At 50.9% G+C, this 14,890-nt stretch overlaps 1 protein-coding gene across 1 annotated transcript in view; it reads left to right on the forward strand.

Annotated features, from left to right (window-relative positions):
• The first annotated feature begins 238 nt into the window (after positions 1 to 238).
• LOC128138562 (olfactory receptor 14J1-like) overlaps positions 239 to 14,890 on the forward strand; it is a 36,408-nt gene continuing 21,756 nt past the window's right edge. Inside the window, exons 1-2 of the mRNA XM_052779764.1 lie at positions 239 to 1,232; positions 13,037 to 13,161. Of these exons, the coding sequence (XP_052635724.1) occupies positions 257 to 1,232; positions 13,037 to 13,161 (1,101 nt within the window). The 5' untranslated portion in view covers positions 239 to 256. The remainder of the gene's footprint in view (positions 1,233 to 13,036; positions 13,162 to 14,890) is intronic.

A 14,890-nucleotide genomic window follows, 5' to 3' on the forward strand; every position in this document is an offset into this window, starting at 1 on the left:
CACGGTTCCCATGAACCCACTGCTGCAGAGCGGGACTGTCTCCTCGGCATCCTGTGGGCAGAGGCCCTTCTCCTCACTGCACACTCAGCCAGCATCAATCAGGGCTCCAGCCAGGGAGACGAGGAAGGTCTCCTGGAAAAAGAAAAGGGGGTGTGTGTAGCAGGAGGAATATCTATGGGAAATAGCTTGGATTCTTCTCAGAGAAGTCTCCCCTACCTTACTGTGTTTTCCTCCTTGGACAGGTCCCTATGCCCAGATGAAGCAGATGTCCAACGGCAGCTCCATCACCCAGTTCCTCCTCCTGGCATTTGCAGACATGCGGGAGCTGCAGCTCTTGCACTTCTGGCTCTTCCTGGGCATCTACCTGGCTGCTCTCCTGGGCAATGGCCTCATCATCACCACCGTAGCCTGTGACCACCGCCTGCACACACCCATGTACTTCTTTCTCATCAATCTCTCTGTTCTTGACCTGGGCTTCATCTCCACCACTATCCCTAAAGCCATGGCCAATTCCCTCTGGGACACCAGGGCCATCTCCTACCCAGGATGTGTTGCACAGCTCTTTCTGTTTGTCTTTTTGATGTCAGCAGAGTATTTTCTTCTCACCGTAATGGCCTATGACCGCTATGTTGCCATCTGCAAACCCCTGCACTATGGCACCCTCCTGGGCAGCAGAGCTTGTGTCCACATGGCAGCAGCTGCCTGGGGCAGTGGGTTTCTCAATACTGTGCTACACACTGCCAATACGTTTTCGGTACCACTCTGCAAGGGCAATGCTGTGGAGCAGTTCTTCTGCGAAATCCCCCAGATCCTCAAGCTCTCCTGCTCAGAGTCCTTCCTCAGGGAAGCTGGGCTTCTTATTTTAAGTTCTTTTTTAGCTTTTGTATGTTTTGTTTTCATTGTGCTGTCCTATGTTCAGATCTTCAGGGCTGTGCTGAGGATCCCCTCGGAGCAGGGATGGCACAAAGCCTTTTCCATGTGCCTCCCTCACCTGGCTGTGGTCTCCCTGGTTATCAGCACTGGAGTGTTTTCCTACCTGAAGCCTCCATCCACCTCCTCCCCATCCCTAGATCTGGTGTTTGCTGTTGTGTACTCAGTAGTGCCTCCAGCAGTGAACCCCCTCATCTACAGCATGAGGAACGAGGAGCTCAAGGATGCCCTGAGGAAATTGGCAACTGAATGGTTTTCAGCAGCCATAGACTGCCTACGTTCCTCTGCAAGTGACTCCCAGTGTATGTCATGACAGGCCAAGTCTGCCTTTCCTTCTTTACTTGTTTTTCCCTTTTTCCACTTTTGATGATGTTGTCTTCAAATAAATATAATTTTTTATCCCCTTAAATATCCACCCTCCTTGTGTGACACTGAGCCTTTGTAGAAATGGGAAAGCATGTTATTTAAGCAAAATACATGGACCTGTAGCAACTTCTTTGTCTAAGATCCATCCTCTGCTTAGCAGGAATGAATGGGAAATAAAAACACCTTTCTGGCTGCACGGGCTTGGGGCAGGCTGCTTTGTCCCTGGGGGATTAGGAGCTCTTGAGGACCGCAAGGACTAGGGCTCTTGTGCTAGCCTGGGGAGATGGGATGGCACAAAGAGGCTGCAGACCTCTCAGGATATCCTGAAGAGGAGAACAGGGGGCACAGGGTGCCACTGACCTCCTTTTCCTTCTGCCCACCTATCTCTTGGCTGAGTCCTGCCCTACAGAGGGGCTGGGGCTTTGGGGTGAGTGCCCAGAGCTCTGCAGCACCCTGTGGCAAGTAGTGCTGTGGGGCCAGACCAGACTGGTCTGGGATGGAGAGAGGGCAAGGGAGGGGGAGGTCTTGGGGGGAGCTGGGCTGAGCTGGAAGGTTCCGGGGAGGGAAAAACATCTGTGTAAAGCTTGTACTGCGTGACCGTGCAGGCTGAGGCCTCGCATCAGGGGGTTTGTGGTGCAGAGACAGGGCTCCTGGATGGGGGCTGAGACATGCAGGTACAGGAGAGGGGAGGCCTGTCTGTGCCCTTGGTGTCATGGATGGACCAGAAAGGTGGCCCAGGGCCTTTGTCACCCCCCAGCCTCCCTCACCAGCCATTTCTAGCACTGGCTGTCCACCCGGTTTATGCTAAGTCTGGCTGTGAGGTTATCTCCATCCTCTGGTTGGGCTCAGTGCCTGCAATGGGGAAAATGGCCAGCTCTGCCCAGCTGCTTCTGAAGAGTGAGTGGGGCCCCGAGCAGCAGTGACTGGCCATGTGCACGCCTGGGAGAGAGACTCAGGGCATGTCGGTCAGAAACAAGGTAATGGCTGATGGCTTTAGCAAATCCTTACAACCACGTCTGAGCCCAGAAATGGAAAGCAGTTGATCCGTGTGAGTGGAGGAGGAGGAGGAGGTTTGTCCTGGGAAGATGGCAGGAAGCAATTCCCCTCTTGTGCACGTCAAGGATAATGGAGATATTTCCGTCTTGTGTACATGCCTCTACCTGGCAGATAGGGAATGCCTGCTGCTAGGGGTGGCTGTGCTCAGTCATGCCTCATGAGCTGACCTTGCTCTCTTCTCCTCCTTCACTCCCCAGACTTGGATGGACCACAAGAAACATCCATGATCCTGGAAAAGGCAGAACCCTCTTGCAGTGCCATAACTGCAGGGGAGGCGGGAAGTCTGGATTTGTGAGACACATGGCAGTGCAGGGAGAGAGCGGTGTGTGCATAGCAGCGAGTGTGGTAAAGGCAGGGAGAGGACCTGAAGTAGTGATTTTGAGGCAGCAGAAGGAGGAGGACGTGCATTTCAGTGCTGGGATACAGAGCCAAGTACAGGAGCAAAGCAAGTCAGGGACTGGGATGTTTTGGGTGTGAGAGGAGCATTAGCAGGGTACTGGAAGAATTCAGACAGTTTGTGGGGAACTCCCAGGCATTGTCAAATCCTCAGGTAACCACAGCTTTGTGTTTGATGGGACAGCCAGTGAGGACAAATTAGCATGTAAAAGTCACTTATTCGCTGGCTTAGGAGGCAGACAAGGATGCTTAGCAGAGAATTACCAAGGTAATTTATTCTCTCATTTTAGCTGTGCATATAGTGGTGCCCCAGCCTAATGCATGGAGGACCCCAACACAGAGGAAAGCAGGGTTTGCATCTGTTCCAATACAGTTGTAGAGACCAATCCAATTATTCATGTTAAGGGATGACCCCATCATTTATTAGTGCTCACGTAATTGGTGTGTACTTGTCCCACACGGGATCAGTACACGCTTGACCTGTGCAGGTGATGCAGAGGTATGGTCAGTGGTGTGTTAATCGTCATTGTTCTAAACTGATGGCCGGTGCAGGTGGGGGATGTTTATCCTGGATTCTGGTCGATTGTAGTTCATGCCTGGTTCATGGCTACATGCCTGGTTTTTTGAAAGGTAAATCTTCTGTGCTTTAATTGTCGTTATGGGGTGTTCTCAGTCATGAAGAGCTGACTTAGATTGGGTCTACAGGTCACATTGACCTGAGGTAAAAGCTCATAGTGTCAGATAGTGTTCATTCTCCTAAGCAAGTTGTACTGCAGCTAGCGTCTTGCCTTTCACAGGCATCAGTAAAGCTTGGGAGATCGCAAGGTCAGGGTGAGGTGGGGAAACAGGGGGAGGCAGCTAAAGTCTGCAGGGAAACTGGCACAGGCATAGGACAGTGTAGGACTGTCTGTGGTGCAAACAGGGCCCTTGTGCGCTGCCCCCCTCCTCCGTGCCAACAGAACTGAAGTCCTTGTCATCTCCACAGTGGCTGCTGTCTCTTCCACTGAAGCCCTTGCGAGGACACCGGTTCCTTACAGCCCTAGGCCCTTGTTCCCTCCTCACTGACCCCCAAAAGAGCCTGGGAGGTGTCCTACCACTGTCCTTCACTCGGCATCACCCCCCCCCCCCATCAAACTGCTCCCGGGAAGAGCTGTAAGCATCCCATGAAGGAAAGGGTCCCCCTTCCCAGGGGGTTGGGGCTCAGGCCTTGGCCATCCTGCTTGCTGAAACACATTTAGGGCTTTCACAGCCACCTCCACAATTGATCTGCCACCTGTAACCAGTGTCTCTGACTTCCTGTTTCACCAGCCCCCAGGTGAAACCTCCTTGTCTGGTCATTCCCTCCACAGTCTCTTCAGTGGTGTTCCTCATTGGAGCCCAGCAACACCCTCAGAAACTTGCAAGTTTGATGCTGACTTTTACTTCTTGAGAGGCTTGTTCAATCTTTCAGGATCTGCAGTTCAGGAACTTGACACCAGAGGGCTCATTAACATGAAAACTCCCTAATGAGCCAAGGCTCTGTGCATAATTTTCCTTTAGGTCTTCAATTCTTATGTGGTTAATAAGAGATTTCAGGAGTGTAGTCAAAGTGGAAAGATTTCAATACTAAACAATAAGAAAGAATTCTTTTTTTTCCCCCACTTTTCTTTATTTTTCTGCTCATGCACTATGTGATATCAGAAATCCTCAATTCATATTGATCCTCCTAATGGAGTTTGAATGTATACAAAAATCAAGACCCTTTACGTCTCTAATAATCTATGGTCATTCTTCATCCCTACCCCCAGCCCCACCTTTCCTCTCAACCACCTGGCACTTACAGCAGCCTTGTTCAAATCTGAGCTTTCTTCACTGAAGTCTGTAGCTGCATGTTTCAGCCCGTGGACACCAACTCCCTCCTGCTTGGAGAACGAGCTGCACACAGACACGCGGTGATGTAATACACTCAACGGCTGTATATTAAGTCCACGTTACCTCCTCTGAAGTCCACTTCCCACAGCGGATAGCCTTAGATGAACAAAAACCACATTTTTGTGTAAGCAGAGATCCCAGGACCCCCCAAAACACTCCCTGCCCTGGACTCTATCTGTCCATATCCGCTCTTTGCACACAGCAAGTCACACATTGAAGTCACGAGCTCCCCTGATTCACAGAGGGGGAAAAAAGAGACAAAGTGAATGAAATGCTCTCTTTTGAATAGGCAAACGGGCGCTAAGCCCAATGTATCTGGGACACAGGAGCGTCTTCAAGCAGACTCTGCTATACCTAGACCCACTCATTTTTCAGTCCCTGCAGGGTAAAGTACCTGTGACTCCATTGTCAGCAAAGGCAGAAATGAGAGTGATCCCTTCTAATGTTGGACACCTCGGGTGCTGTTGCCCAGGCTTCCTTTTCTACCCGTATTAGGTAGTTATTCATTACGATCCAAAAACCCCCATGGCACTACATCTAGCTGAGGCTTGACTATCTCCATTGTGGACATCCCACAGCCTTTCTGGGTGCATGTTCCCAGTGCCTGACAGACCTTATAGTGCAGATGCCTTTCTCTTAAGCCTCGTCAGAATTTCCCATGGCCCAACTTTTTCCCATGGCTTCTCATCTTTCCACTGTGCCCACCTGGGAAGAGTCTGACTCATTCTCCTCTGCACTATCCCATAAGTTAGCTGTAGACAATGACAGTATCTCCCCTAGGCCAGCCTTGAATTTCTGACAACCTTCTCTTTGGCCCAATGATATCGACCAGTCTTCAGCAGACTCCCCATTTCCAGCAGTTGGAGGGTGTTGGACTTGTGGGCTTAAACCTGTGTCTATAACCGCCGTGCTCATCCCCACCAGGTCCCACTCAAGCTTCAGGAGATAACTAGGGATGTGAAGTCAAGGGTCACCCACCCCATTCCAGGGGTATTCATGCCATTGAGAGAGACTCTGTCCTTGTTATGGATGGACGACCAACCAAATCCAACAGGTGTTAAAACTCAGATTTATTCTTCAGCAAAAGTTAGTTAGAAGTCCGGTAACATCTTATAAAACCACAGGCTCAATGACGTAAAGAGAATTAGTACTACACAGCCGACTTAAGAATTCCCAAGATTTAAAGTGATGGCTCAAAACGCGCGTATCACTCACCTAAAAGCTGAGGGCTCTCTCCCTCGAGGAGTTACCTCGGGCTGTGCCCTGGCCCGAGGGGAAGTCCCCGACTGCTGACCTGCTGCTCCGAGGAGGACTGCCAACGTGTCCTCCGGCGTGACCCCGTTTATACCCCGGTCGAATCTGACCTGTGGTCATTTAATTCTATTGGCTAGGAGGGTCACCTCTATGTACCTGGCTCATCTTGATTGGCCAGTTCAAATTTCAACCTGCAGCCGCCAGAGTTTTCTTCCCCTTCTCCCTTCCTGGAGAAGTTTTGATGCTGCTGGCAGGATGGGGGGGGGGGGGGGATGTACTGCCACATAGGGCTGAGCTGCGCTGCACCTTGCTGCGTGTACAGCACGACCATCAAACCTGTGTTATGCTGCACAGATCCCTTGGCCACAGGACAACCTCAGCAGCATGTTATCACACAAGAGCCTGCAGGCAGGTCCCACTCTGTACTGGACATCATGCCTCCTGCGTGGCCTTGCCTGTATCTAACAGTGCAGCAAAACAGTCTCATGAAAACACTATTTCTGTTTGACTGTTGAGATGATGAGTAGAATTGATCCTTGTATGAAAATCCTACAGTAGCCTGAATGACCAAAACAGGAGACAGAGTTCTATGGATGGGGTCTGCATGGTTTGCTGCAGTCAGGTAGAAGGCCCATTCAATGCTACACCACCTGGGGTTCCCACCATCTAAAGGGGCCTAAGATGATCTGCATCACACACTCTCAGCACCCTTGGATGCAGCCCCTATGGTTCCCAGGGACTGGTAAGGGTGTAGTTTGCTTGAGTAACCCCGAGCTTGATCCCCATCCACTGCTGGTTGTTCTCCTCCAGAGTCCTGCCTCACAGCTCAAAGGCCTGGGAGACCTTGCTGCTATTAACCGAGGCTGTGACGTAGAGTACCTCAGATCTATCTAGAGCTACTCTTCCTCATTTCAGCAGTGGTCCTACCTTATCTCTTTTTCTTCTGTAACAGTTCCCGAAGTATCAAAAGTTCATCTTGGTGCCCTTGAAACTTTTTTTGAGCTTCCACTGAGTTTTGATATGGATCATTGCTGTGCTTGGAGGATGATGTCCTTGAAGACAAGATGTATCCAGGAACACTCTGAAAATTCTTGGTCTTTTCATTGATTGGATCATCAACGGAGTGAGTAAAAACCCCTGTGTGACATGCTTCATGTTCATGCAATGCCTGCAGCTCTAGCGTGGAGAAGGAGCAGACCTTGCGTCCCTGATGGCATCTGATGACTGATGCCTCTGACTGATGGCTTTAGTGTACAGCAAACAGGCACCAAATCACAGTCTCTGTGATGCCATCAGGGAAGTCTATGACGCACCCAACCCTGAATGGGAATTGCTTTCCTGCAGCTCCTGTGAAGTCCCTGCCAGCCTTGGCATCTCGTGTAGCTCTGTGGCCCTGGATCTGGACATTAAACAGAGGACATGCCCTGAATTCTGTTAGGCAGTGTGAGGACGAACATGGGACACATGCCATTACAGTCAGTGGAGGTATAGTAAATTCAGCTGATGGAAAAGAGAGAGACCCAGCTGTCGCTATGGTATATGACTGCAGTCATTCACATGAATACCTGTATCAAGTGCCATGAAGATAAGGAGTAGGAAAAGGTTCTTTTGGCCTTTAGTTGGGCATAAGCTGTCATGTCACTTGGCCAAAGGAATTTCCCACCAGGCTCATACATGTTTCCTAAGATGTTGCCCTGTCTCTGTGAACTTCTCCATTACAATTTGCTGTTACCTACATGTATCTTGGACCACCTCTGGCAGTTCAAATGTCACCAGGGATTTGCATCTGAACACCTGACTCCTGCCTTTCGTCTCCATTAATTCAGATGGGAGCTGAGACAAGGAGCTCACATGCAGGTGTCTATTTTGCTCACACCTGAACTGAGGCAAGAGGAATCCCACCTCCTGTGGCTTTGTGGTGTGCATGGGAGGGAGCTGAGCCTCCTTCAAATGCCATGAGTAGAAACGCAGGGTGAGATGCCTCCATTGACCCATGGATCCCTTCCCTCAGCAGGAGTAAAGGACATCCCTGCCTGCCTCTCTCTGGGTATCCTGTCTAACAATACGACCAAAAAATGTGGCATGTAGATGTAACTTTGTCTCTGAGAGGAGAATTTTATTTCAGGAAAGAAGTGTCTCTCCCCAGCTGAGGGAGGCAACACCAGTGATTGCTTCAGCCTGTTTCCCAGCAGGTTCCCCTGGAGCCCCAGGGACACCTGGAGGGAGCCCAGAGGGGGCAGAGAAAGTGCTGCCTTGGGCTGGTCCTCTGCTGCTGAGCTGGGCTGGGCTCCTGGCATTGAGGGAGCTCATTACAAGCAGGCAGTACTGCAGAGAGACAGCTCTGCCCAGGAGCAGCTCCTCTGCAAAGCGCAGCAGCTAAGCACCACACAGCCTTTCACTCACTTCCCCCCTCCCAGTGGGATCGGGAGAGAGAATTGGCAAAAAAAGTAAAACTTGTGGGTTGAGATAAGAACAGTTTAATAGGAAAGAAAAGAAGAAACTAATAATGATAATGATGACACTAATAAAAGGATTGGAATATACAGATGGTTCACAATGCAATTGCTCACCACCCTGCCAATCGACGCCCAGTTAGTCCCGGAGCGGCGATCCCCCCACCCCTGTTCCCCCTAGTTTATGTACTAGATGTGACGTCACATGGTATGGAATACCCCGTTGGCCACTTTGGGTCAGCTGCCCTTGCTGTGTCTTCTCCCAATTTCTTGTGCCCCTCCAGCTTTCTCGCTGGCTGGGCATGAGAAGCTGAAAAATCCTTGACTTGAGACTAAACATTAATGAGCAACAACTGAAAACATCAGTGTGTTATCAACATTCTTCTCATACCAAAATCAAAAACATAGCACTGTACCAGCTACTAGGAAGACAATTAACTCTATCCCAGCTGAAACCAGGACAACACCTCAGCCTGGCTTTGGGTCCCTCACCCAGCCCAGCTCTGCTGCCCAAAGTTTCCCCTGAGCCTCCCATTTCAGAGTGGCTACAGGACAATACTGTGGCTGCTCCTTATCTCATCACCAAGGGAAACCACTCCCTGACAGGGAGTCCTTCTCTCTCTGGCATTCCTGCTTCCAGCCAGTTTAACCCCTTCTGCTGTTGGGACTTCTTGCCCTCCATGCCAGATAAATGCTTGGTCACAAATTACCACTGCTGAGCAGTCATTATCTGAATTTTCACTTTAGGTTTCCCAGAAATGGCACACCTTGCTGCAGTGTCTAGGATGTGGCAGGACAGCTCTCAGGGTTTCTTTAGTGTGGAGGAGGACATGCTCCAGAGAAGAGCTTCCCTGCTGCACCATCAGAGGTTCAGGGCATGAGGCTGCCTTCTCCTGGGGATGGCTGCAGAGTGTGAAGCTGGGTGTGCAGCCAGGGGTGCCCAGGGCTGTCCTTCTGAGCAGGGTCCCTGCACCCCAGGGGGCTGTGTGCTGGGGCAGGGACTCTGCCGCCTGCCAGGGTCAGCACTCAGCCTGCCCAGGGATCTCTCCATGGCCCTGCGGGGATAAGCTGTGGGTGGATGGAGCAACCTGCCAGCAGAGCAAGGCAGGGTCTTTCTGCTGCTGAGAAGGTGCTGCATAGGTCAGGGCTGCTCGCAGCTCCAGATCACCCCAGGGGGACTTTTCCAGAAGCACGTCAAGGCAGGGGCTACTTGGGAGGAAAGGTGCTTTCCAGGGTCTGTGCTCTCAGTTTCCAGCTGTGGTTGTGGGGGAAAATAGGAGATGTCGGTGTGTATGTCAGTGGGTGAAACCACTAGCAAATATTAAACCAAAGCAGCCAGCAAGTATAAAAAGAGGCCTGAGAGCCAGTTATTTTAGAGACCATAAGCCTGGACTGCATATTGGAGAGCCCTGAGAGTCTGTGAGTTGGCTACTGGATGGATAATGTGGCCCAAAACACCTCCTGGAGAAACTGAGGGGTTTGGGGGGGTCAGGTGCTGATAAAGCCATCGGTCTGGACCTGGAAGGGAAGTTGCCCTTTATGTGAGAGAGCAGCAGGAATGCATGGAGCACTGCTGGATACGGACAGTTGGACAGTCCGCATGAGAGGCCAGAAGAACATAAGCAACATTGTGGTGGGTGGCTGTGTGCTGTAGACCTCCTGATCAGGAAGAAAAAGCAGGTGAGGCCTTCTTCAGACAACTGGAAGAAGCCTCCTGTTTGCAGCCCCTGGTCCTCATGGCAGACCAAAACTGCCCTGAAATTTGCTGAAGGGGCAACACAGCGAGGTGAAAGCCATCCAGGAGGTTTTTGGAGTTCATTGACAGCATCTTCGTGGCAAGGGTGCCTGAGGAGCCAGTGAAGGGGAGTTTCCTGCAGGACGTCATCCTTGGAAACAAGGAAGAGCTGGTCAGGGGTGAGAAAGTAGAGTTGAGGCTCCTGAGAGAAGGGAACAAGGCAAAGAGCAGCACTTTGGGAGAGCAGGCTTTGGTCTGCCAAGGGACATCCTTGACAGAATCCCATGGGATATGGTCCTGCAGAGAAGAGGGGAGAGCTCTTTGATGGTCAAGGCTTTCTTCTTCAAGCACCAGAACAGTACACCCAGACAGGCAGGAAGTCAAGCAAGCTGGTATGGATGAGAAAGGACCTCCTGACAAAAATCAATATTCCTAGGCTGGATATTAGGAAAAATTTCTTCACCAAAAGGGTCATCAAGCATTGGAACAGGCTGCCCGGGGAACTGGTTGACTCACCATCCTTGGAGTTATTTAAAAAATGTCTAGATGTGGCACTTAGGGCCGCGGTTTAGTGGTGGACTCGGCAGTGTTAGGTTAATGGTTGGACTCGATGATCTTAAAGGTCTTTTACAACCTTGCTCCAGCGCAGTTTGTGCAAAATAGGTGCCCGCAGGCCAGCCCCTGCCCTGAGCTCCCACTGGGATCCATGGGGATGCAGGGTGGTTGTCAGCTGCTCACACAGAAACAGCCAGTGGCGTTTGAGGTGCCAGGGGTGGTCAAAAACTTGTGTACGTGTCTGCAAGCTCTAGTGGAACATAGCTGGGGACACCCACAACTGCCTAAGCATCAGCTGTGGGGTTGTGGAAAGGGGTCCCTTGGTGACCTCAGATTACACCCAATGTTTAGGGCACCTGAATGTCAGTTAGACTCACATTTCCATGGGCAGCTGCTGGTCTTTCAGATGACCAAAAGGAGGCATGCACCAGAAGGATGCTCAGATCTCTGTCTAGGCACCCTCCACTGCACTCACTAGAGCTCAGCTCACTGCAAAACTCAGACATGAGCATATCCCTGCATGGCAGGCACTGATATTATGTCAAGGCTCTCTTTTAAATGGCATAAGAATGGCCTCTAGTACCATGGCAAGTGCCTGGGCTACCTAGTACAGTGGCATGTGCCTGGCAAATATGGCACAGGACCTCAGGAAAGCCATGTTCCACCGAGAGGGAACTGGAGAAAAACACCAGGGCCTCCCAAAGGGTCTTGTGTCTTTTTGCCAGCACCTGAATGCCAGCATCGTGGCAAGGTCCATCTTGTCTACACCAAGGGGCCCTGCATGATTGGGAGGCACATCACACCGGGGTCTCCACTCATGTCCCTGTACTCTCAACCCCCGACAATTCTCTTCTCCCTTGTCCTCTACACACCTAATGATGCTATGAAGAAAACACATGCCACTGATGTCCAGGGCCTGGCTGGATTGCAGGCTTATCTCACCCAGGGACATTCTCAGGGGAACCTTGTGTTCCTGGAGATTGGCACAAGGTCCTGCAGAGTCACCTCAGGCAGCAAACTCCTCTCTTGCAAGCCCTGGCATGGCCCTGGCCTGTTTTTCTCCGGCGTTGCAACTGCAGGGGCTTGTTGTCTTTGTAAGCATCTCATTTCATCACTACATTGCCACCTGCCATCCTTCCCAGCAAGTGTTTGCTCTGAAGCAAGGCCTTTGCATACGTGGGGCCCTGGGGTGCTTGGTTCCAGTTTCTCCCATGAGAGAAGTCTTTGGTGAGTGGCTGCAAACCAAATGTGCATCTAGGCCCTCAGTTTGAGACACAGGGGGGAGGATCTGGAGCCCCTTATTCCATCACAGAGCTTCTGAGGGAACCCCTGTGGTGACGTGGTGGGGCAGGTTGCCACAGTTTTGGGTGCTGTGAGGGATAGAGACAGGCTCTTTAGGAGACACTGGGGATGGTTGGTAAAGGTGGGAGAACGAGGCTGGGCATGGCCTCTGTAAAGGATGGGGCAACTCGAATATGTATGGTGGGGTAGACAACAGGTTGTGCAATCATTACTGGGTTAGGAACAGATGACGCACCACTGATGGTGACATGAAGGTGGGAGTTAGAACCACTCAGTCAGGGTGAGGAAGTGGACAAAGTCTTCTGTAGGTAATCTGAGGAAGTCTCCAGATCAGCAACCTTGCCCTCACTGGACAGGCAAAGTGACTGGGTGCAAACAGCCCCATTGGGTCCTGGAGAGTCTCAGGGTCGAATTCTTATCACAGCAGCCGGGTAGGCCAAGAGGCTGAGTCAGGGACGTTAAAGTGTCAGCCTTGGCTGCAGTGACAATGAATCACTTGGTCCCAGTTCTGAAGGGAACTGAAGCTGGAGAGTAGCAGAGCTCAGGTTTGGGATCCCAGAGAAGCAGACCTTGGGCCTGCTCAGGGCTCTGGTGGTAGTGGGAGACCCCATGGGAAGGCAGCTCTGAAAGGTAGAAGTCTAAACTCGCTGAGAGGCCTTTAAGGACATCTTCCCCCCAAGCACAGGAAGGATCTGTCCTGATACTAAGGAAAACAACCCTTCATGTCCAGAAACCGCTGGGCTAAACAGGAACCTCAACGCCAAGCTCCAGTGCCAAAAGGCAGCACACAGGAGGTGGAAGCAGGGACAGGCTACAAAGGAGGAGTTTAGAAACGTTGTCTGGGGAAACAGGATTGTGTTCGGAGACTCAAAGCTCCCCCAAAGTTCAAGCTAGCAAGGGATGTCAAGGGCAACAAGATGAGGCCACTACTGCTTCCTTAACACTTGAAAAACAAAGAAAAGTAAATTGAGCCACTACTGAATTTAGAAAGAGTAAATGCAGGTAGGTCTGACGTACACTATGACTTCTTTTCCTCTGTCTTCCCCTGCAAGGTCTCCCACGTCTCTGTTGCCCTCAGGCAGACTCAAAGAGGAGGAGAACCAGCCAGCAGTGGATGAGGACCAAGTCAGGGGCTACCTGAGCAAATGCACCCCTTTAGACAGCCTGCATCCAAGGGTGCTGAGAGAGCCAGCCAATGCCATTGTAAGGACACTCTGCATCATCTTGGAAACAGTCATGAAGACCAGGGGGAGGTCCCAGATGACTTGCAAAGAACAAGAGATGCATGCATCTTCCAGCAAGGTCCAAAGGACCAGCTGGGGAACTAAAGGCTGTTTCACCTCACTTTGGTGAGGGGTGTGTCACAGCCTTTGTCCTTCTGAATCCCATTTCTGGGAACATGAAAGGGAAAGTGATTTGAATTACCAAGGGGTAGGTCATGCCTGAGCATCCTAGCATCTTTCTGTGATGAAGAGGACTGCTTTTCTGGATGAGAGGAGAGCAGTAGCTATCATTTCCCTGGATTTCAGCAAGGCTTTCAACACTATTCCCCAGTATATGCTTGCCTATTCTGGTATTCAAGTAAAGACATTACAGTCTGGATGGCTGGTTGGATGGTGGGGTTTGGAGGGTTGAGGTGAATGAGTGGTTCTCTGCCTGCTGACCAGTAACACCTGGAGAACTGTAAGTGTGCGTCCTGGCATCTGTCCTGGTTAATGTCTTTACCAATGCCCTGGAGCAACTGATGGAGTGCACTCCTGTCAGGTTTGCAGATGCCACTAAACCATGGAAGGAATGAGTCAATATGCTGGAGGGCACTACTGCAATCCAGAGAGACCTAGAGAGGCTGGAGTGTTGTGGTTAATCATAGTAGGCAGCTCAGCCCCACAGAGCCACTTGCTTACTCGACGCCAGTGGGATGGGGGAGACAATCAGAAGGGTAAAAGTGAGAAAACTCATGGGCTCAGATAAGGACAGTTTAATAGGTAAAGCAAAGCTGTGCATGACCACCAAGCAAAATAAGGAATTAATCCACTCCTTCCCATCTGCAGGCAGACGTTCAGCCTTCTCAAGAAAGCAGGGGGTACATCAGGTGTAACGGTTACTTAGGAAGGCAGACACTGTAACTCTGAATGTTCCCCCTTCCTCCTTCTTTCTCCAGTTTTTATTGCTGAGCGTGACATCTAATGGACTAGAATATCCCTTTGGTTAGCTGCGGTCAGCTGTCCCAGCTGTGTCCCCTGCCAAATTCTTGTGCACGCCCAGCCACCTCAATGGTGAGGTGGTGTTAGAAGCTGAAAAGGCCTCGATGGTGTGCAAGCACTGCTCAGCAGTAACTAACATATCCCTGTGTTATCAACACTGTTTTGGTCACAAATCCAAAACACGCAGCCCCATATGAGTTGCTATGAAGAAAATTAACTCCATCCCAGCCAAAACCAGGACAAGCTTCCCCTCTTATTCTATACCGCTTACAGCATGCTCAGGTCTCACACTATCCAATACAAACTCAGTAACCATCACTCCCCCTTCCCAGCCTTTCATTTAAACACACATATCATTCCCTTACTCTAGGGACCAGCCCTGTAAAATGGCCACAAAAAGTCCATCGAGTTCATTTAGTCCATGTCTTGGGTTCTGTCTGTTATGGTGCTCTGTTGGGAAAGTGTTGGTGTGACTTCTGATCTTGACCCATGAGGTCACAGAAGGTCCATCAACCTGTCCCAAGGCAGAGACCCATGCATTCCCACTGCTCTCTCTATCGTAAAGGGCATCTCCCCCCTCTCCCCCTCCTTGCCTTACAAACCTGTCCATCCCTGGCTGCACTCCTGCTGTGTGCTCTCTCACACCGTCTCTGCTATCCACATGAGACTGTCGCTCACTGTAACCACACACAGACAACTAATTCCTCCCTTTTGTTGAGCACACTGCG

The sequence above is a fragment of the Harpia harpyja genome, unplaced genomic scaffold (assembly GCF_026419915.1).
Source record: "Harpia harpyja isolate bHarHar1 unplaced genomic scaffold, bHarHar1 primary haplotype scaffold_55, whole genome shotgun sequence".
Classification (NCBI taxonomy): domain Eukaryota; kingdom Metazoa; phylum Chordata; class Aves; order Accipitriformes; family Accipitridae; genus Harpia; species Harpia harpyja.